The sequence below is a fragment of the Canis aureus genome, chromosome 32 (genome assembly GCF_053574225.1).
Source record: "Canis aureus isolate CA01 chromosome 32, VMU_Caureus_v.1.0, whole genome shotgun sequence".
In the NCBI taxonomy this organism is placed as follows: Eukaryota; Metazoa; Chordata; class Mammalia; order Carnivora; family Canidae; genus Canis; species Canis aureus.
This window is the reverse complement of record NC_135642.1, coordinates 14,470,820-14,493,935: the sequence shown is the minus strand read 5'-3', so window position 1 is coordinate 14,493,935 and position 23,116 is coordinate 14,470,820. Positions and strand designations below refer to the sequence as shown.

Genomic DNA, 23,116 nt, shown 5'->3' with positions numbered 1-23,116 from the left:
CTTTTGGATTTGTTAATATTGAGATGTCAAGGAAAAAGAAGAGTCAAGAGTGACTCCTAAATTTTTGTCCTGAATGAATGAATGGTCATGCCATTAACCTTGGTGGGGAAGAATGATGAAAAGTGGGATTTGATAAGGGAAAAAAGTTCTATTTCCTAGAAATTAATTTTGAGATACTTCTCAAATTCCAGATAGAAATAACAAGAGGGTGATCTGACATAGTAATATAGTAATATGTAGCTCAAAAGAGAGATCAGGACTGGAAATAGTATAAATTTAAGAATCATTTGATTGCGAGTGAAGGTATAGCCAAGGCACGTGGGTGCAAGAGTACCTGGCATTGGGGGGTCCCAAACAGATGAGGTTTGGCTATGTGCCACTGAGAAAATCCAAAGGAAGAGAGATGAGTAGTGGTGAAACAAGAAAGGAATGTATTTCAATGAGGCCACCACCTGAAAGACAGTGGACTAAAAAAAAAAAAAAAAAAAAAAAAATCATTTGCTCCCAATAATTAAAAATAAATGATAATTTTAAAAAATGGAACTAGATTAGATCAGCTAGGGAGAATGTATAGCTAGATAAGAAAAGTGATTCATTTGGTTACTTTAACAACTGGATGATGGTTAGAAGAGAACTATGAGCTAGCTCAGAAGAGTGGGCAGGAGAATCAGCCAGTGAGGTAGGAGGAAAATCAAACTGTGGTATCTTGGGAGCTAAGTGAAGAAACTGCTTCAAGTATGTGGGTAGTTATCACCCATGTGATACTATCCTATCCTGGGTGTTAGAGATGATAGGTCAGATAAGGTGGGAACTGAGAACTGGCTTTCTGGGTTTGGCAAAGATGGAAGCTATTAGTAATTTTCTTTCTTTTTTTTTTTTTATTAGTGATTTTTCTTAAGAATGGTTTTGTAGAGCAATGAAAACCTAATTGGAGTGGGTTATAGAGAGAGATGGGAAGAAATAGAGAAAGGAAGTACAGACAACTCTCTTGAAGAGTTTTAGTTTTCTTTTCTTTTTTTTTTTTTTTTTGAGTTTTAGTTTTCATTTCATTTATTATTATTTTTTTCTGTTTTTACTTTTATTTGTGTTTATTTTATGCAGAACTTACTCCCGGGCATAAGTTTTTGTTTCTTCAGTTTTTCTTGGGATGTCTTTTTCATCTGTGCAGCTTCCTCTTCTGGTTTAGGAACAGTCTGCTCTTTTTCAGTAAGAATCATCTCAGTATGGCAGAAAGAGCTCATTTATGGGTTAATCTGACCGTGAGCTCTGTAAATTTTACTCTGCATGTTGGGGGTGTTTGTTCACCTGGATGTGCTCAATGACCAGAGAATCCACATCTAAATCCTTAAGTTCAGCATTGCTCTGCATTTTTAAGCACGTGCAGTAAAAGTTCCCCATTCTTTTTGGGCCACTGACCCGGTATCCAGCCCCACTGTTTGTCCTGGACATAACCTACCAGTGTAGCAACAGCATGGTACACATTGCTTCTGCAGTGTGACATCTTTCAGATATTTGGTGGCATTTCATGTGTGCATACCCTTGATGGCCTGCTCAGTTTCATGTGTGTTCCTAAAGTGAACAGGAAGATTTGAACCTCTTAATTTGCATGATTATGTAGGGTTTTCTGGGTCAAGTAAATAGCGAACCATTTTCAGAGATCATCTTAGGCTGCTTATGGAAGAGCTGTTTTATTTTATTAAATTTTTATTTATTTATTTTAGAGAGAGTGGAGAGCTTTTTTATTTATTTATTTTGGAGAGAGTGAGGAGCAGAGGGAAGAGGGATAAGCCCACTCCTTGCTGAGCACAGAGCTCCTCATCCCATGACCTTGAGATCATGACCTGAGCTGAAGTCAAGAGTTGGACAGTTCACCCAGAGCTGTTTTATTTGAAAGAAGATTGGTTAAACAGGAAGGAGTTGAAAGGGAAGTAAAATACTTCATTCCTTAGTTTATTCTTATTTTTTTATTTTTATTAAATTTTTTGAAGATTTATTCATGAGAGATAGAAGGAAGGAGACAGGGAGAAGCAGGGCTCCTTGGGGAGCAGGGAGCCTGATGTGGGTCTTGCTCCCAGAATTCTGGGAACACAACTTGAGCCAAAGGCAGGCTCTTTAATCGAATGAGCCACCCAGGTGCCCTTTCTTAGTGCAGAATGGTGCTGGAGGTTGAAGACAGAAGAGGACAAATGAAAGCTACCATGAAGAGGGAGAGGTGAGCTAGCTTCAGCAAAATAGATTGCTGGCCTCTGCTGAAAGCTCATTTGAGTATTATGATAATTTAGGGTGAGATTGTCATTACAGTTGTATGTTTTTCTTTAGACACCTTTAAATGCTTGTTTAGAGGTAAAGTTTAGTCTAAGAGTTGGGTTTAACCTGGGTAAGGATCAGGTTAGCACTATGGAAGAGTGAGAGAAGAAATTTGTGAGAATGTTACTGTGGTTAAACATAGTTCAGTCTGTGTAAAGAATGAACTTTCCCTCTTTTTATATATCACTAGTTAGTTCCTTTTAGGATTTCAGTAGGATTTTCATAGTTTTCAATAAACCTCTAAAATCACAAAAAAAATTAATTTCATACCTTTTGGATCATAATTATGATTGAAATAGTTTCTCATATTGTTACTCTAATATAAAACCAAAAGTTGACTTTGTAGATTTGTTTCATATTGTACAATTTTATTTATTCCCTTTAAGAAACTTGAATTGAATCACTTGTCTAGTAGGTATGCCATTATGTATTTGCAAAAATCAATAATTTTATTTTGTCTTGCTTTATTGTATATTCCAGAAGAGTGTAAAAAAACACATAAAATTTTAAAGGAAGAATATTAGACCATCTGTGGTCTCCATCTAGGTTAAGAACTAGCTCATTACCACCGTGCATCTCATCCCCTTTTCTTAAGCAGCATTGTCTAACTAAAGTTACTGTGAGTTTGGAAATGTTCTGTATCCTACTAATATGGTAACCACTAGCTACATGGGATATTGAGCAATTGAAGTGTGGCTAGAGCAAATTAGGGACTGAATTTTAAATTTCATTTAGTTTTAGGTTGCTATTATATTGGCCATTGCAGCTCTAGACATAACCTCCATTCTGAATTTTGCATTAATCAGTTTGTCTTCTGTCTTCTGTAGACCTGACATTGTTTTGGAGTATGGAACAGATTTGGGGAGCTACTGTAAAATAGTACAGTTATCATGCAGCTTTCATCTAGCCTTCCCCAGTTAGATAATATCATACATTACCATAGTACATTGTCAAAACTAGGAAATAGATATTGCTGTACTATTACTAACTCCAATGCAGACCTGAGTCAGCTTTCACTATATTTTTACACCTACTTTTTTCTTGAGGGAAGAGAGTATATGAAACTTTGTCATATGTATAGGTTCACATACCCAACACCACAATCAGGATACAAAAGTATTCCATCACCACAAAGAGGCTCCTTTAAAACATAAAGTTTACTTACCGAACTTAGTGTCTTTAGTATAGCACAGTCAGTCAATGCATTACAAAGGGAATGATGGATAGTCTCTGTTACACTACTAATGAGTTGTTTATGTGGTTTAAGAGCCTTTACTATTTACCTTTAAGATGTATTAGTTACAATAAATAGGGATGTGAGGTACAGAGGAGTCTTGAGCTATATATATTTACAGTATTCTGTTCCATATGGTTTCAGAGTTGAACTTCTGTTTACTTAATGATTTGAATCTTCATGTTCATTATTTTTTCCTCCTGGTTTACAGCATGCCCTAGTTTCCTTATTCTTTCAGCTGGCATCTACATTGGCCCTATGTGTTTCAGCTCTTGCATGCCATGTTTTCTCCTGCTTTTTCTTCTACCGGTCAGCTGAAACTTCCAGTGCCTAGGGCTATAGTGACCTACTTAACAAAACTTATAAAAGTCTTTTTCTCTGTTACCATTCCACAATTTCAGCTATTTTCTTATTTCCATTGGGGGCTGTATTACATAGTTTGTCATGCTTTCTGCCCCTTTCTGAATCCCCTCCCTTTGGTTAGCAGTAGGGCTGGGCTTATATTTAGTGTCGTTCCTTTCTACTGCTAGATTTATTCTCCTGGGAGCTCATTTTGTGTTTTTGTTTTGTTTTGTTTTTTCATTTTGTTTTTGACATTCATCCCCTCCTTCACATTCACACTGCTGTGTATTTGTAGTAATCTTGTGTCTTCTTGTTTGGATTATTAAAAGAGTTTTCTCTTTGGTTTTCTTACATCCTCCTTCCTGTCTCTTCTTTTTATGTCCAGAAGAGTAAGCATCCCAAGCACTTTCTGAATCATGTCACTTTCTTAAACATTTTTGATAAATTCCATTTCCCTGCATGTTATAAACCAAACACCTTAATATGACATTCAAGACCATCCTTACTTAACCTGATTCCAACCTACTTTTCCATTATTTTCTCTCACCATTTGCTCCAGCCATATCAAACACTTTCTCTAACACACATAGTACTTCCCTCCTGTGCATTGTACACAGTGTTCTTTTTACTTAAAATGCTTTTCCTTCTTCCTGTTGTAATTCTTCCAATTTTTTCTTTTAAAAATTTTATTTATTTATTCATGAGAGCCAGAGACATAGGCAGAGAGAAAAGCAGGCTCCCTGCAGGGAGCCTGATGCAGGACTCGATCCCAGGACCCCGGAATCATGACTTGAGCCAAAGGCAGATGTTCAACCACTGAGCCACCCAGGTGCCCCTAATTCTTTCAATTTTTAAAGATTTGTTTATTTGAGAGAGAGCTAGAGACAGCACAAGCATGAATGGGAGGGGCAGAAAGAGAGAGAGAGTGCAGACTCTTGTTGAGCATGGAGCAACCTAGGGGCTCAATCTCATGACCCTGAGCCAAAATCAAGAGGAAATCAAGAGTTGGATGCTCAACTGACTGAGCCAGCCAGGCACTCCTCTTTTAATTTTTCAAGGTCTGATTTCTTTTTTCTTTTTCATTTTCACTTAAATATCTAGGTATTTATTTTTAATAAAATTGTGCTCTTAAGTTGTTAACCACTTTTACTTTTTTTTTTTTTAAAGATTTTATTTATTTATTCATGAGAGACACAGAGAGAGAAGCAGGGACACAGGCAGATGGAGAAGCAGGCTTCTTGCAGGGAGCCTGATGTGGTACTTGATCCTGGAACTCCAGGATCATGCCCTGGACTGAAGGCAGGCACTCAACCGCTGAGCCACCCAGGCTTCCTACCACTCTTACTTTTTTTCTGAAAAGATGTTTTTAAATATAATTTTTGAAGAGGTAATGTAGTTACATGGTACAAAAGTAAGATAGTAAAAATTCATCAAAGTTAAACACCTCTTTGAAAGACACTGTTAAGCAAGTAAAAAGACAAATCCCAGACTGGGAAAAAAATGTTTCAAAACACACATCTTTTTATTATTATTATTAATTTTTATTTTAAATTCATTATTTTAAATGATCAGAGTCCTCTAACAAAGCATTTTTCTAAAGGGCCCATATAAACTCTTCCCACTCTCGTGAGAGTATCTGATCCAATCATCCAGAAAGCCACACAGGGCGTGCCCTGCAGGGTGTTCTGCTTCCTACTGTGGTTATATTTCCATCCCATGGTTATAAACTGGCAGTCTGATTATGAACTGGCTACCCAAGTAGCTTGGCCATTGGCAGAGAAAGGGCTGGTTTTGCATGGCGGGAGAACTCTGGCCCCTGGGGCAAGGAGTCATAGTCATTTGCTGAAAACGGTTTTCTGGCTTTGCACATTTGGTGTGGGAGCTTGGCTAACAAGGTCTGGCACAAAGGGATGGCTCTGTCCCCAACACATGGACAGAACCCAGACCTCACTCCTGCAAAGTCCAGGGTCTGAGCCCAAGACACACATCTGACAAAGGACTTAAATCCAGAATCTATAAACAATTCTCACAACTCAATAATAAATAAACCAAATGAATAAACATGAGCAAAAAAATTGTATAGGCATTTCATCAGAGAAGAGATACTACAGATGGCAAATAAGCACAATAGCAAGTGGTAAACATCTTTAGTTACCAGGGAAATGCAAATTAAAACCACAATGAGACATCATTACACAGAATAAACTTAAAAATACAATTCTAAATGCTTGTGAGGGACAGAAATCAGAGGTTGCCAAAGACTGGGAGTGGAGGAAAAGGGATTGACTGTACAGAACTCTTGGGATGATAGAAATACTCTATAGGGCAGCCTGGGTGGCTTAGCGGTTTAGTGCTGCCTTCAGCCCAGGATGTGATCCTGGAGACCCAGGATTGAGTCCCACATCGGGTTCCCCGCATGGAGCCTGCTTCTCCTTCTGCCTGTGTCTCTGCCTCTCTCTGTCTGTCTCTCTCTCTCTCATGAATAAATAAATAAAATCTTAAAAAAAAAAAACTATAACTTGAGTGCAGTGGTAATTACATGACTATATATCTTTGTCAAAATTCACAGAACCGTGACTACCTAAAGTATGAATTTTACTTAATAAACCTGACTTGAAAAAAATTAAAAGATAAGCAGTGAAACAAATCTCTATTTCACCCTTGCTATCCCACATCCACTCATTTTCTTCCAATTTTAGTATATGTGCTGCCGAAGCGAGCACATCCACTCATTTTCTATACTGCTCTTATGCCTTCCTCCAACCTTTAGGTAGCTATATTGTTAAAAATTTTTAATGTATTCTTCCAGAATTTCTTTTTGCATATATATGATACACATGAATGGATAGTCTCATTTTTCCCTTTCTGATTCAAAAGGTAGCATGATATACATTCTGTGCTTGTCTTTTTTTCTGAAAGTGTGTATCTAGGAGATCTTTCCATGTCAGGATATAGAGCTTCTTCATTCCTTTTTCAGCTGTAAAGTGTTTTTCATTATAAGGATTTACTATAATTTATTTAATCAGTCCTCTATTTATGAACATATGGGTTACTTTCAGTCTTTTGCTATCACAGACATCTATGTAGTGAGTGAATGTCACATTCATTATTTTTACACATATGCAAGTATATCTGTAAGATAAATTTCTGCAAGTAAAATGGCTTTGTCAAAGAGAATATGTGCATTTGTAATTTTGATAGTGCCAAATTGCCATCAATTAAGGAGGTTTTAAGAGATAACCTATTTTTTTTCTTTTAAAATTTTTATTTAAATTCTAGTTAGTCAACATACAATGCAATACTGGCTTCAGGGTAGAATTCAGTGGTTCATCACTTACATACAACACTCAGTGCTCATCATGAGTGCCCTCCTTAATACCTATCACCAGTGTAGCCCACCACCTACCCACCACCTTCCATCAACCCTCAGTTTGTTCTGTATTGTTAAAAGTCTCTTATGGCGGGACGCCTGGGTAGCTCAGTGGTTGAGCATCTGCCTTTGGCTCAGGTCGTGATCCCAGGGTCCCAGGAGTGAGTCCTGCATTTGGCTCCCCACTGGGATCCTGCTTCTCCCTCTTCCTATGTCTCTGCCTCTCTCTCTCTGTGTCTTTCATGAATAAATAAAATCTTTTTTTTTTTTTTTTTTAAGTCTCTTATGGTTGGGGTGCCTGAGTAGCTCAGTTGATTGAGGGTCTGACTCTTGATTTTGGCTCAGGTCATGGTCTTGGGTTCATGGGATCAAGCTCCACATCTGGTTCCATACTCGTCATGGAGTCTGCTTGAGATTTTCTGCCTCTTCGTCTCCCCCTTCCTCCACTTGTATACTTTGTCTCTCTCAAATAATCTTTTTAAAAATATTTTATTCATTGACAGAGCACAAGCAGAGGGAGCAGCAGGCAGAGGGAGAGGGAGAAGCAGGCTCCCTGCTGAGCAGAGAGCCCAATGTGGGGCTTGATCCCAGAATACTGGGATCATGACCTGAACCAAAGGCAGCTGCTTAACTAACTGAGCCACCTCGGTGCCTCTAAATAAATATATATATTTTAAGATTTTTAAAATTTGTTCATGAGAGACACAGAGAGAGGCAGAGGCAGAGACATAGGCAGAGGGAGAAGCAGGCCCCAGGATCGCAACCTGAGCCAAAGGCAAATGCTCAACCACTGAGCCAACTGGGTTCTCCTAAATATAATCTTTTTTAAAAAGTCTCTTATGGTTTGTTTCCCTCTCTTTCTTTTTTCCCCATCCCATATGTTGATCTGTTTTGCCACATATGAGTGAAATCATATGGTATTTGTCTTTCTCTGGCTTATGTCACTTAGCATAATACACTATGGCTCCATCTATGTTGTTGTGAATGGTAGGATTTCATTCTTTTTAATAACTAAGTAATGTTCCCACTGTGTTATGTATTTACCACATCTTCTTTATCCATTCATAAGTGAATGGACATTTGAGCTTTTTCCATAGTTTGGCTATTGTTGATAATGCTGCTATAAATATCCAGGTGCGTATACCCCTTTAAACCTGTAGTTTTGTATCCTTTGGGTAAATACCTAGTAGGGCAATTGCTGGATCATAGGATAGTTCTCTTTTTAACTTTTTGAGGAACCTCCAAGTGGGATTTATTCCTGGTCTATAAGGGTGGTTCAGTATTTGCTAATCAGTGTGATACACCACATTAATAATAGAAAGAATAAGGGGGCACCTGAGTGTCCAGTGGGTTAAGCGTCTGGCTCTTGATTTCAGCTCAGGTCATGATCTCAGGGTCTGGGTATCTAGCCCCACATTGTGCACCACACTCAGTGGGGAGTCTGGTTGTCACCTTTCCCTATGCCCCTACCCCTGCTCATGCTTGTCACTCTCAAATAAGTAAATAAATACAATCTTTAAAAATAACGATAGAAAGGATTAGAACTATATCATCTCAATAAATGCAGAAAAAGCATTTGACAATATATAGCATCCATTCTTGATTTAAAAACCCTCAATAGAGTATGTATAGATAGAACATATCTCAACATCATAAAGGCCGTGTATGAAAGACCCACAGACCTCAATGGGGAAAAACTGAGAACTTTTCCTGTGTGGTAAAGAGATCACCTATTTTAAGGCCTCATTAAATGTTGCCTTATTCTTTTTTTTTCTTTTTCATCAGACTTTTCCTTCTTCCCTCTCACCAAGTGGAACTAATTGTTACCACTCCTAGACTTTCATAGGTCATTGTACTTTGCTAATGATATTCATTATAATCAGCTTTTTTTAAATAATACATTTATTTTTTATTGGTGTTCAAATTACCAACATACAGAATAACACCCAGTGCTCATCCCGTCAAGTGCCCCCCTCAGTGCCCGTCACCCATTCACCCCCACCCTGCACCCTCCTCCCCTTCCACCACCCCTACTTCGTTTCCCAGAGTTAGGAGTCTTTATGTTCTGTCTCCCTTTCTGATATTTCCCACACATTTCTTCTCCCTTCCCTTATATTCCCTTTCACTATTATTTATATTCCCCAAATGAATGAGAACATACACTGTTTGTCCTTCTCAGACTGACTTACTTCACTCAGCATAATACCCTCCAGTTCCATCCACGTTGAAGCAAATGGTGGGTATTTGTCGTTTCTAATGGCTGAGGAATATTTATTGTATACATAAACCATATCTTCTTTATCCATTCATCTTTTGATGGACACCGAGGCTCCTTCCACAGTTTGGCTATTGTGGACATTGCTGCTAGAAACATCGGGGTGCAGGTGTCCCAGCATTTCATTGCTGCTGAATCTTTGGGGTAAATCCCCAACAGTGCAATTGCTGGGTCGTAGGGCAGGTCTATTTTTAACTCTTTGAGGAACCTCCACACAGTTGTCCAGAGTGGCTGCACCAGTTCACATTCCCACCAACAGTGTAAGAGGGTTCCCTTTTCTCCACATTCTCTCCAACATTTGTGGTTTCCTGCCTTGTTAATTTTCCCCATTCTCACTGGTGTGAGGTGGTATCTCATTGTGGTTCTGATTTGTATTTCCCTGATGGCAAGTGATGCAGAGCATTTTCTCATGTGCATGTTGGCCATGTCTATGTCTTCCTCTGTGAGATTTTTCTTCATGTCTTTTGCCCATTTCATGATTGGATTGTTTGTTTCTTTGGTGTTGAGTTTAATAAGTTCTTTATAGATCTTGGAAACTAGCCCTTTATCTGATATGTCATTTGCAAATACCTTCTCCCATTCTGTAGGTTGTCTTTTAGTTTTGTTGACTGTATCCTTTGCTGTGCAAAAGCTTCTTATCTTGATGAAGTCCCAACAGTTCATTTTTACTTTTGTTTCTTTTGCCTTCCTGGATGTATCTTGCAAGAAGTTACTGTGGCCGAATTCAAAAAGGGTGTTGCCTGTGTTCTCCTCTAGGATTTTGATGGAATCTTGTCTGACATTTAGATCTTTCATCCATTTTGAGTTTATCTTTGTGTATGATGAAAGAGAGTGCTCTAGTTTCATTCTTCTGGATGTGGATGTCCAATTTTCCCAGCACCATTTATTGAAGAGACTTTCTTCCGATGGATAGTCTTTCCTCCTTTATCAAATATTAGTTGACCACAAAGTTCAGGGTCCACTTATGGGTTCTCTCTTCTGTTCCATTGATCTATGTGTCTGTGTTTTTGTGCCAGTACCACACTGTCTTGATGACCACAGCTTTGTAGTACAACCTGAAATCTGGCATTGTGATGCCCCCAGATATGGTTTTCTTTTTTAAAATTCCCCTGGCTATTCAGGGTCTTTTCTGATTCCACACAAATCTTAAAATAATTTGTTCTAACTCTCTGAAGAAAGTCCATGGTATTTTGATAGGGATTGCATTAAAAGTGTAAATTGCCCTGGGTAACATTGACATTTTCACACTATTAATTCTGCCAATCCATGAGCATGGAATATTTTTCCGTCTCTTTGTGTCTTCCTCAATTTCTTTCAGAAGTGTTCTATAGTTTTTAGGGTATAGACCTTTACCTCTTTGGTTAGGTTTATTCCTAGGTATCTTATGCTTTTGGGTGCAATTGTAAATGGGATTGACTCTTAATTTCTCTTTCTTCAGTCTCATTGTTAGTGTATAGAAATGCCACTGATTTCTGGGCATTGATTTTGTATCCTGCCACGCTACCAAATTGCTGTATGAGTTCTGGCAATCTTGGGGTGGAGTCTTTTGGGTTTTCTATGTAGAGTATCATGTCATCGGTGAAGAGGGAGAGTTTGACTTCTTCTTTGCCAATTTGAATGCCTTTGATTTCTTTTTGTTCCCTGATTGCTGAGGCTCGGACTTCCAGTACTGTGTTTAATAGCAGTGGTGAGAGTGGACATCCCTGTCTTGTTCCTGATCTTAGGGGAAAGGCTCCCAGTGCTTCCCCATTGAGAATGATATTTGCTGTGGGCTTTTCGTAGATGGCTTTTAAGATGTTGAGGAATGTTCCCTCTATCCCTACACTCTGAAGAGTTTTGATCAGGAATGGATGCTGTATTTTGTCAAATGCTTTCTCTGCATCTAATGAGAGGATCATATGGTTCTTGGTTTTTGTCTTGCTGATATGACGAATCACATTGATTGTTTTACGGGTGTTGAATCAGCTTTGTGTCCCAGGGATAAATCCTACTTGGTCATGGTGAATAATTTTCTTAATGTACTGTTGGATCCTATTGGCTAGTATCTTGTTGAGAATTTTTGCATCCATGTTTATCAGGGATATTGGTCTGTAATTCTCCTTTTTGGTGGGGTCTTTGTCTGGTTTTGGAATTAAGGTGATGCTGGCCTCATAGAACGAGTTTGGAAGTACTCCATCTCTTTCTATCGTTCCAAACAGCCTTAGTAGAATAGGTATGGTTTCTTCTTTCAACGTTTGATAGAATTCCCTTGGGAAGCCATCTGGCCCTGGACTTTGTGTCTTGGGAGGTTTTTGATGACTGCTTCAATTTCCTCCCTGGTTATTGGCCTCTTCAGGTTTTCTCTTTCTTCCTGTTCCAGTTTTGGTAGTTTGTGGCTTTGCAGGAATGCGTCCATTTCTTCTAGATTGCCTAATTTATTGGCGTATAGCTGTTCATAATATGTTTTTAAAATCGTTTGTATTTCCTTGGTGTTGGTAGTGATCTCTCCTTTCTCATTCATGATTTTATTAATTTGAGTCTTCTCTCTCTTCTTTTTAATAAGGCTGGCTAATGGTTTATCTATCTTATTAATTCTTTCAAAGAACCAACTCCTGGTTCTGTTGATCTGTTCCACAGTCCTTCTGGTCTCGATTTTGTTGAGTTCTGCTCGAATCTTTATTAACTCTCTTCTTCTGCTGGGTGTAGGATCTATTTGCTGTTTTTTCTCTAGCTCCTTTATGTGTAAGGTTAGCTTTTGTATTTGAGTTCTTTCCAGTTTTTGAATGGATGCTTGTATTGCGATGTATTTCCCCCTTAGGACTGCTTTTGCTGCATCCCCAAGATTTTGAATGGTTGTATCTTCATTCTCATTAGTTTCCATGAATCTTTTTAATTCTTCCTTAATTTCCTGGTTGACCCTTTCATCTTTTAACAGGATGGTCCTTAACCTCCACGTGTTTGAGGTCCTTCCAAACTTCTTGTTGTGATTTAGTTCTCATTTCAAGGCATTATGGTCTGAGAATATGCAGGGGACGATCCCAGTCTTTTGGTATCAGTTCAGACCCGATTTGTGACCCAGTATGTGGTCTGTTCTGGAGAAAGTTCCATGTGCACTTGAGAAGAATGTGTATTCAGTTGCGTTTGGATGTAAAGTTCTGTCAATATCTGTGAAAACCATCTGGTCCAGTGTATCATTTAAAGCTCTCGTTTCTTTGGAGATGTTGTGCTTAGAAGACCTATCTAGTATAGAAAGAGCTAGATTGAAGTCACCAAGTATAAGTGTATTATTATCTAAGTACTTCTTCACTTTGGTTATTAATTGATTTATATATTTGGGAGCTCCCACATTCGGGGCATATATATTGAGGATTGTTAAGTCTTCTTGTTGGATAGATCCTTTAAGTATGAGATAGTGTCCCTTTTCATCTCTCACTATAGTCTTCGGGGTAAATTTTAGTTTATCTGATATAAGGATGGCTACCCCTGCTTTCTTTTGAGGACCATGTGAATGGTAAATGGTTCTCCAACCTTTTATTTTCAGGCTGTAGGTGTCCTTCTGTCTAAAATGAGTCTCTTGTAGACAGCAAATAGATGGGTCCTGCTTTTTTATCCAGTCTGAAGCCCTGCGCCTTTTGATGGGGTCATTAAGCCCGTTCACATTCAGAGTTACTATTGAAAGATATGAGTTTAGTGTCATCATGGTATCTATTCAGTCCTTGTTTTTGTGGATTGTTCCACTGAACTTCTTCTTAAAGGGGAATTTTAAGAGTCCCCCTTAAAATTTCTTGCAGAGCTTGTTTGGAGGTCACATATTCTTTCAGTTCCTGCCTGTCTTGGAAGCTCTTTATCTCTCCTTCCATTTTGAATGAGAGCCTTGCTGGATAAAATATTTTTGATTGCATGTTCTTCTTATTTAGGACCCTGAATATATCCTGCCAGCCCTTTCTGGCCTGCCAGGTCTCTGTGCAGAGAGAGGTCTGCTGTTACCCTAATACTCCTCCCCATAAAGGTCAGGGATTTCTTGTCTCTTGCTGCTTTAAGGATCTTCTCTTTATCTTTGGAATTTGCAAGCTGAACTATTAAATGTCAAGGTGTTGAACGGTTTTTATTGATTTGGGGGGGGTGTCTCTCTATCTCCTGCATCTGAATGCCTGTTTCCCTTCCCAGATTAGGAAAGTTTTCAGCTATGATTTGTTCAAATACATATTCTGGCCCTCTGGCCCTTTCGGCACCCTCGGGAACCCCAATGAAACGTAGGTTTTTCTTCCTCAGGCTGTCGTTTATTTCCCTTAATCTATCCTCATGGTCTTTTAATTGTTTGTCTCTTTTTTCCTCAGTTTCCCTCTTTGCCATCAACTTGTCTTCTATGTCACTCACTCGTTCTTCCACCTCGTTAACCCTCGTCGTTAGGACTTCTAGTTTGGATTGCATCTCATTCAATTGATTTTTAATTTCTGCCTGATTAGCTCTAAATTCTGCAGTCATGAAGTCTCTTGAGTCCTTTATGCTTTTTTCTAGAGCCACCAGTAGCTGTATAATAGTGCTTCTGAATTGGCTTTCTGACATTGAATTGTAATCCAGATTTTGTAACTCTGTGGGAGAGAGGACTGTTTCTGATTCTTTCTTTTGAGGTGAGGTTTTCCTTCTAGTCATTTTGCTCAGTGCAGAGTGGTCAAAAACAAGTTGTATTGGGAAAAGGAGAAAAAGAGAGGAGAGAAAGAAGGAAAGAAAAGAGAAAAAGAAAAAAAGAAAAAAGGACAAAAGAAAGAGAAGAAAAAGAAAACGAAAGAATGGAAAAAAAGTGTGGGGGAAGCAAACAGAAATCAAAAAGAAAAAAAAAGAAAAAGAAAAACACGGGGGAGTATCTTCTGATTTTGTATACTTTAAGTCCCTTGACTTCCCCTGGACCTTGTCCGTCTAGCTGGTCTTCTGGGGGAGGGGCCTGTTGTGCTGATTTTCAGGTGTTAGCACTTGGGGGAGCTGCTGTGCCCCTGCCTGGTGCAGGGCTCAGTGGGGGTTGTTTACCCCGTGAGGCCCCTGGAGGAACAACAGCAGTGGCGGGGCCAGCTCTGCAGCCCTGGAGTCAGCTCCCGCAGTAACTAGGAGCTCTCGGTCTGCAGGGCCTGGAGGCTCCGGGGCGGGGCCGCTGATCTGCTCAGCTCAGGGCAGGAGCGTCCTTGCTGTCCTGGGCCCTCCGGGCCTCTGCCTGTCCCGGGGGAGGCCGGATCCTGGGTGTGTCCCAGCGCCCTGTGCTCCGGGGCCTGCGCTGTTGGATTCGCGCTCCCGCCCCGCAGCCCCCTCCGCGGAGCCGCAGCCCGAGCCCCTCCGAGCTGCTCCGGGTCCCGCCGTGCGCGCTGCAGCCCTTAGGGAGCTCGGCTCATCTCCCGGGGGCAGGTGTCTGTTAGTGTCCCCCGGAGCCCGAGGGCATCCCCGCCCTCCTGGGTCCTGCTCCACCTCCCTGCGAGCCCCTTTCGGCCCGGGAAGGTCAGTGCAGCTCCTGCTTCTCCGGGACGGGGCTCTCCTGTCCTGGGGACACTCGCCCCGGCCTCAGCCCGGCTCCTCGCGGTGCCCCTCCCCCTTGGAGGCCTTTTGTGTCTTTATTTCTTTTTCCCAGTCTTCCTACCTTGATAGAAGCGCGAACTCTTACTGTAGCATTCCAGCTGTTCTCTCTTTAAATCTCAGGCCGAATTTCTAGATTTTCAGCATGATTTGAAGGTTATCTAGGTAATTTCGTGGGGACAGATGACTTGGGGACCCTCCTCTTCTGCCATCTTGCCCCTCCTCTCTCTATAATCAGCTTTAAATTAGAATTAGTTGTATATATGGTTGTTTTCCCCAGATGGATTGAGTTGTCTTTCTGCTTAATAGGTGGTTGAATTTTCTTGACCTGGCATTATTTCTTTGATGAGTCCTATCAAGATCTTTCTAAATAGCTGATCTCTCTTTATCTCTAGCTTAACCTTTCCCTTGAAGTAGCAAAGTCAGGTGCACTCTTAACTGGAAAAAATCCTCTGTGTTTATCTTGGCTAGAATCTATCAGGGAGATGTCTATGTGTCTGATTAACTGTGGACTGGGCTGCAGAGTGTGGTAGTATCTCTAGAGATTTGTATCCTTACAGTTACTGAATGAAAATAATTAGGCAAAAGTACATACTACAAAAACATTTTTGTCAGTGAAGGCTCTTGTCAGGTAATGAATAAAAGTACAACCAATGAAATGTTAGTGAAAAGGGTTGATAGTAGGTTTTCCTACTATCCTATACATTCTTTGTCTAGAAAAGAAATCTGTGATCTCAAAGTTCCATCGAATTGAGAATATTAGATATTCTTGTTAGTTGTGCTATATTAGGAAAATATTGATGTCTACTGATTATGATTATCAATGAATGGCAGCTAAGAAAAGGGATTTAAATATATCACAGAAACTTTTGATTCCTGAGAGTTGTAATTTAATACAAAGAATATTTTTTAAACAGTTAACTCTTAAGACAAAAACAAAAAGGAGTAATTAAATAGGGAAGAGAAGGGCAACTGGCTGGCTCAGTCAATAGAACATGTAACTCTTGATCTTGGGGTCGTGAGTTCAAGCCCCATGTTGGGTGCAGAGCTTACTTAATTAAAAATGAAATGAAATGAAAATTTTAAGAAAGGGAATACAGAATTTCATGAAAGAAGAAATAGAAAATTAACTTGAACAAATAACACGTAGATTACAAAAATGATTAAACAAAGGAAAATACATATATCTTATAGCATATGACAAGAATGATTCTGATAGCTAAGGATTTTTAAAATAACATTTATTATAGTCTTTTTCTGACTATAAAGGTAATACATCTTAATTGAAGATAATTAGAAGTTACTGGGAGAAAAAGTCTGCTAATGGAAATTATTGGCTGTGATCATTTTCATGTTTTTCAAGTTTTCATATTGAGCTGTGGTGCCATCTGTGAGTTCTTAGGGTACTGACTTGAAGCTTGTGAAGCAGTAGAGTAGAAACAGTGTATGATTTTAATCAAAAGACCTTGGTTGATTTGGTTCTATCACCTACTAATTCTGTGTCTTCAGATAAATTTAGATAACTGTCAGAGCCTGTTTCTAGGTCTGTGAAATGAGCAAGACCAAGACCTTGCCATTACAGAGTATATAGTTCAATGGAAGAAGATAGGCAGTGAACAAATAAGTAGAAATGTAAATAAAATTGATTTTAGGCAATTAAAGATATTGTGAGAAAAAAATAAAGCAAAGTAAAAAAAGAATGGAGTGGCATTGAAGGGAGATGGGTAGTATTTTAGATTAGGATAATTAAGGAGCACTTCTGAGGAGGGGTCATTTGAGCAAAGGGCTAAGTGTGGGATAGAAGAGCTAGCCATGGGAGGTATGTACAGAAGTGGTTTTCCAGCTGGAGAGAATAGCAGAATAAGCTAGAAACATAGTTGATTGTAGTAAAAAGTGTAAGTACATCCATTGGAATGAGGCCATTGTCAAATCATGGAAATCTTATAGGCCAAATAAGAAGAGTTTGGACTTTATTCTAAGTCGAGCTCTCCAGAGCTGGGATCATGTATCCTTCATGTTTGGGTTTATTCCCCATACCATACCAGTAACTTGATTTATGAATATTTGAACTACATATATATGTATATGGAGGGATATAAATTGCCATCATCTTCAAATTGAGTTTGAATGAAATAGCCAGGACATGAAGAGGCTGGCATCTTTACTTAGAGATTCCTTATGGTCTTATTATACTTAAATGTAACCAGAGCCTGCATATTAGTGTATATACTACAGTGCTTGGCATGATTCTGGATATATGAAAGCATTTAGTGTTTTCTAATGTATAGAATTTGTCATAAATGCTACTTTATTTTAAAATGTAGTAGAACAAAATGGGGCTCACTGATAATTAAAATGTTAGTAGTTTTTAAACATGATTTAGAGATATCTAATTTTCTGTAATTTCACAATAAAAAATTGGAAATTTAAGTAGTATTTTATTGTGACAGTAATGCATGTTTTTCCCATCTACTTCATGGGCTCAAATGTGCTGAGTCTTTTGCTATTTGAAGCTTATTTTATTACTCTTTGCTTGGTTTTGTTGTAGCCTCGAGCTGTGGCAGGCTTTCGAGGGACAGTTCGTTATGCATCAATCAATGCTCATCGAAACAGGGTAGGTATCTGAAGTAGAGTCGTATCTAAATATGCTTATTACTTGATTCAGATTGACTTTTTTACATTAGAGTACACAAGTATTGAAGGTGCTTGGGCGCAGAAAGTAAGGTATTAGTAATACTAATGTACCATAGTGTATATAGTAGATAATAGATGTGCAAGTCACATAAAAATAATGTTGTATTTGCCAAATAGATAATAGCTCTGTGTGTGTGTGTGTGTGTGTGTGTGTGTGTGTGTGTAGGAAACCTTGTATCCTTAATTAGGTAAAAGTATTAAATTTATAATAGAATTTTGAAGAAATAGAACCATCTGTATTCTAATCTTGAGAAGTTATTTGGGAACATCATACTATCAATACCTAAGGAAATATAGGGATCATCATTTTATCTGTAGTATGCATCTAATTTGTGATAACCCCTCTCCATTCAGTCTTTTCTTTTCATGAAGATCTCAAGTACAAACAACTTCTAAGTTTTCATCTTCGGAAATTATACGTTTTGGGTTAAATTTTTAAAGTCTCTCTCTTTTTTGCTACTTTTGTTCTCTATTTTTTTTTCTCACTCTGAACCTTAACTATGAGTAGGCAAGGTGGGTATTTTATGAACTTTCAGTTCTTAAACTTGTCTGGTTGGAGCTGAGAAATTTAACATGTGACTCCTTGATAAAATAAAGAGAAGTCTTTTCTTGATCTTGTGTTACCTTGTTTTTGTTCTGTGAAGCCGAAATTGCCTTAATGAAAATTTGACTAATGCTAACTAACTATAGTAGGAAGAGTATGTTATGCTATAACATATAAGTTAATTTGGTTCCTAATAATATGATTATAAATTGAAAACAGGAAAAGTATATTTATCAGTGTATGATGTAGGACTCTGCCAAGCATTTCAGCTAATTTGGTTTGATTCAATGTTATATTAACTTATGGCATCAGGGTGCCTGTCTGGCTGGCCTAGTCAGAAGAACATGCAGCTTGATCTTGGAGTTGTGAGTTTGAACCCCATGTTGGGTGCAGAGATTACCAAAAAGTAAATAACTTTAAAAAATTATGGCATCTGGTCAATTCTTCTGTCTTGAAAAAAAAGTACTCTTATTTTCCAGAAACATTCTTAAAAGCCTTTAGAATTACCAGTCTTTCTAATTAATTCTATTTAAAAATCTGGTCAACATTGGAATCTTTGAGATAGGACACTTTCTGAGATAAGCATAAACATTTCCAGAGATGATACAGCTTTTTAAGCATTTCCACAATATTTAGTAGAAAGATTATATATTTTTACTTTTTTTTTTAATCTGTAGAGATCTCTTATAAAAGCTTTTCCAGCCCATGGAGTGCTCTTGCAATTAACTCTGTTAACCTTCATATTATTTGCTATTTATCTGATCTTGGTAGAGGAATTTGATAATGTCTGTCAGCAGTTTCTACCATGCTTTTCTGCTTCTAGCACACTTGAAGAGTAGAATGCTTTACACAGCTTCAGTGTGGTTGTTACCTTATGTGATAATGTAGGAATGCAACTAGTGGAACTTTCAGAAGTACTTGTCTAATTTTTAAAAACTGCTCAGATAATTCTAGCATACTTTTTTCTTCCCTATTCTGTGACCCTGATTTGATAATTTCTAAACTTAATGCCCTCCATTTCTGTTTTTTTTTGTTTTTTGTATCTTAATCTTAAATTCTTAACATGAATAATTCCCAGACCAGTAGAGGACTTTTCAAAATACTTGAACTCTGTTCAATACATTATTGTCCTACATCTCAGTCCTTCGTTAATAAATGTTTTATTTCAGTAATTTGAAGAAATTCTGTCTTCTGGTTCTGTGGTTGCTTTTGAGAGGATCTTTGTTCATTTAGTTGTTATTTTGTATTTACTTTGTCCTTTTTCTTTGACTATTTTAGATATCTTTTGTCTTTGCTATTCAACAGATAAGTTGGAATATGCCTAGATGTGGATTTCTTTATAATTATTCAGTTTGGGATTTGTTATGCTTCCTAAATCTGAACATTCATGTCTTTCATTCATTCTGGAAGATTCTCAAACATTTCTTCTTTAAATATTGCCTCTTTCCCCTTCTTTCAATACCTCTTTTTTCATATCTCAAATTGAGGTATGTTAGATCTTATTCTGTCTTCCATGTCTCTTAAGTTCACTCTCAGATTTTCTAACTCTTTTATGTCTCTGTGTTGCATTCTAGATGTTTTCTTCAGATTTATCTTCCAGTTCATTAATTTTTTTTCTGTTTTTTTTAAAAAGATTTTATTCATTTATTCACAAGACACACCGAGAGAGAGGCAGAGACATAGGCACAGGAAGAAGCAGGCTCCCTGCAAAGAGCCTGATTATGGGATTCCATCCCAGGACTCCAGGATCACAACCTGATCCAAAGGCAGACACTCAACCACTGAGCCACCCAGGTGTCCCTTTTCTGCTGTTTTTGATCAGCTTTCTAACCTAGCCATTGAATTTTTAATTTCTAGATGTTCTTTTTGGTCCTTTTTGAAATCAAATAGGCCTTTTATTTTTTTAGATAGGATATTGTTCCTTTCTCATAATTTTGAGTCCATGTTTTGGTTAAGCATTTTAAACATTTTTATTTTGTGCTCTTTATCGTATAATTCCATATCTGAAATTCTTGGATATCTAATTCTGCTGTATAATTTCTCTTGTCATTAGCTTATGATAGCTTGCTTCCTAATGTATTTTATACTTTTGAATGAGCTTATATTTTGTGGGCCTTTATCTATAGGACTTTTGTGAGGCTTGATTTAAGGGTGCTTTTATCTTGAGGATTTTCAGTTGCTTCTGTCATTACTGCAGGACAGGATCACCCAGAAAACAATTTCTGGACTTGATTTCCCAGTGGTATAAATTTAAACCCCAAATCTGAGTGAGGGGCAGGCCTGTAGTAACAAATTTTCAGGGCAATTTTTTAAACTACTTACTTTATTCCTTTGATAGTGGTTAAATTTTACAGAAAAAAAAATTATTGCAGTATAATGTACACACCAATATTGCACTAAAGATAGTCCTTTGAGGGTCCTAGCTATTTGGTAAGGACCTAAGGGGAAGTGTTTCAGGTACAACTCCTGTCTTTTGTAGACTTCATACTTTTACACCTATCCCCTTCTTGATTGTAAGAACCTTGGTTGACACAGCCTGTACCAGATGCATCTAAAACCAAAGCTTCAGCATCAGCTTGCTTCCCTTGTTTCCAGCTTTCTTTTAATTTTGGCTTTTAGGATTTGCTTTAATTCTTTTTTTTTTATTGTGATAAAAAACATATCACATTAAATTTACCATGTTAACTTTTTTTAAAAGTATAGTTGACACACAATGTTATATTAGTTTAAGGCATACAACACAGTGATGCAACAACTTTGTATCTTATGCTATGCTTGCTCACGGATGTAGCTACCATCTATGTTAACCGTTTTTTTAAAGATTTTATTTATTCATGAAAGACAGAGAGAGAGGCAGAGATACAGGCAGAGGGAGAAGCAGGCTCCATGCGGGAAGCCTGATGAGGGACTCAATCCCAGGACTCTGGGATCACGCCCTGAGCCAAAGACAGATGCTCAACTGCTGAGCCACCCAGGTGTTCCCTATGTTAACCATTTTTAAGTGCACAATTCAGCAGTGTTAAGTTTATTCACATTAGTGTGCAACAAAGTTCTAGAAGTTTTTCATTTTGCAACACTGAAACTCCATATCCACTAAATGCTAAGTTACCCTTCCCCTTTCCCTCAGCCCTTGGCAATCACCTTCCCTTGTTAATGAACTCATTTATGAATTAACAGGCTGTTAATTATATTTCCAGTATTTCTGGGGTTTTGGGTGTTTTTTGTAGCAAAAAATATTTCATTATATCCATTCTGTTATATAGATTGTTACATAGCTATGTAGATATATGTACCAGAAGATTTTAGGGGAAATATATTCAAATTTTTAAGAAATACAATGGTTAGGCTTTAGACAGTTTCATATACACAGAAGGAATAATAATGTAATGTGAATGAATTCTGTTTTACTTATGAAGGAAATGGGAAGACATGATGACCTTTGGTCCTTATTCTACATGTTGGTGGAGTTTGTGGTTGGTCAGCTGCCTTGGAGAAAAATAAAGGACAAGGTAATTTTGGAAATATCAGTTTTGGTAAGGGAAGGAATAAAATTTTCTCCTGGGTAGACATAACAGATAAGAATATACTCACATATAAGAACTAAAATTAAGCTGATAATTCAAGCTCAAATTAATGTTACAATTTTTTTCTGTGTACATGGAGAATACTCATTTAAGTATCTATTAAATCATCACTTCTTTTTTTTTAATTAATTAATTAATTTATTTATGTATGTATGATAGTCACACAGAGAGAGAGAGAGAGAGAGAGGCAGAGACACAGGCAGAGGGAGAAGCAAGCTCCATGCACCGGGAGCCTGATGTGGGATTCGATTCCGGGTCTCCAGGATCGTGCCCTGGGCCAAAGGCAGGCGCTAAACCGCTGCGCCACCCAGGGATCCCCTAAATCATCACTTCTGATATGATTTCTGGCTTTCTCTCAAGACCTTTTTTCCCCCCAGACCTCCTTTTTCTTTTTTAAAAGTCACATAAGCTTTAAATTTTAATTATTACATTACATTGTTTAATTTGAAAACTGAATATATGTGTTGATTTTAAAAAGTAGACTAGATTTAAGATCAACTCTTTATTTTGGCAAACTGTCAATTCACTAATGCAGAACTCTGTGTTACCCTTTTGGTTATGTATTACAATCCTCCCACCCCACCCCCATAGAGCAGTGTACATTAAGCTATTAGTAAGAGCTCAGTTCTTGCTTGATACATAATTACCCACTATCTCATTCCCTACTACCCTTGAGACTGTTACTGAGAGACTGTTAATGTGTAGCTGCCAAGAGAAATTGACTTTGGTTCCTGTTCTCTTTACTTCCCAGGAGCAAGTAGGCTCTATTAAGGAGAGGTATGACCACAGGCTTATGTTGAAACATCTTCCTCCAGAATTTAGCATCTTTTTGGATCACATCTCCTCTTTGGATTATTTTACAAAACCAGACTACCAGGTAATCATCTTTGTGGGTTTTGTGGGTTAATTCTTCTCTCATTTAGTCTTTGTCTTCACTTGTTACAGCTTTGAGGGTATTGTATATGAGTATGGGAGACCCCTGGAATGATATTATTGTAATACATCCTGAGAAATTGCAGTGAAATTGACTGATGAGGCCTGTGTGTGTGTGTGTGTGTATGTGTGTAAGTTTCCTTCCCTTCTGGATGGACATACTTAATTAGAGTTTTAGGTTTATTATTGAACAGATTTTCCTGTTCCTGCTGTGATTCATTTGATATATAGAGCTGCTGATAGTTCAAATTATGTAAATCCTATAGCTAATTTGTTGACCAGAAGGAAATGTCCA

The 23,116-nt window shown here is 38.1% G+C and overlaps 1 protein-coding gene across 7 annotated transcripts in view; it reads left to right on the top strand.

Annotated features, from left to right (window-relative positions):
- TTBK2 (tau tubulin kinase 2) overlaps positions 1–23,116 on the top strand; it is a 176,772-nt gene that overhangs the window by 99,087 nt on the left and 54,569 nt on the right. For all 7 annotated transcript variants that reach the window (XM_077880807.1, XM_077880808.1, XM_077880809.1 and 4 more), the window contains 3 exons: positions 17,615–17,680; positions 21,721–21,813; positions 22,640–22,765. In XM_077880807.1, the coding sequence (XP_077736933.1) occupies positions 17,615–17,680; positions 21,721–21,813; positions 22,640–22,765 (285 nt within the window). The remainder of the gene's footprint in view (positions 1–17,614; positions 17,681–21,720; positions 21,814–22,639; positions 22,766–23,116) is intronic.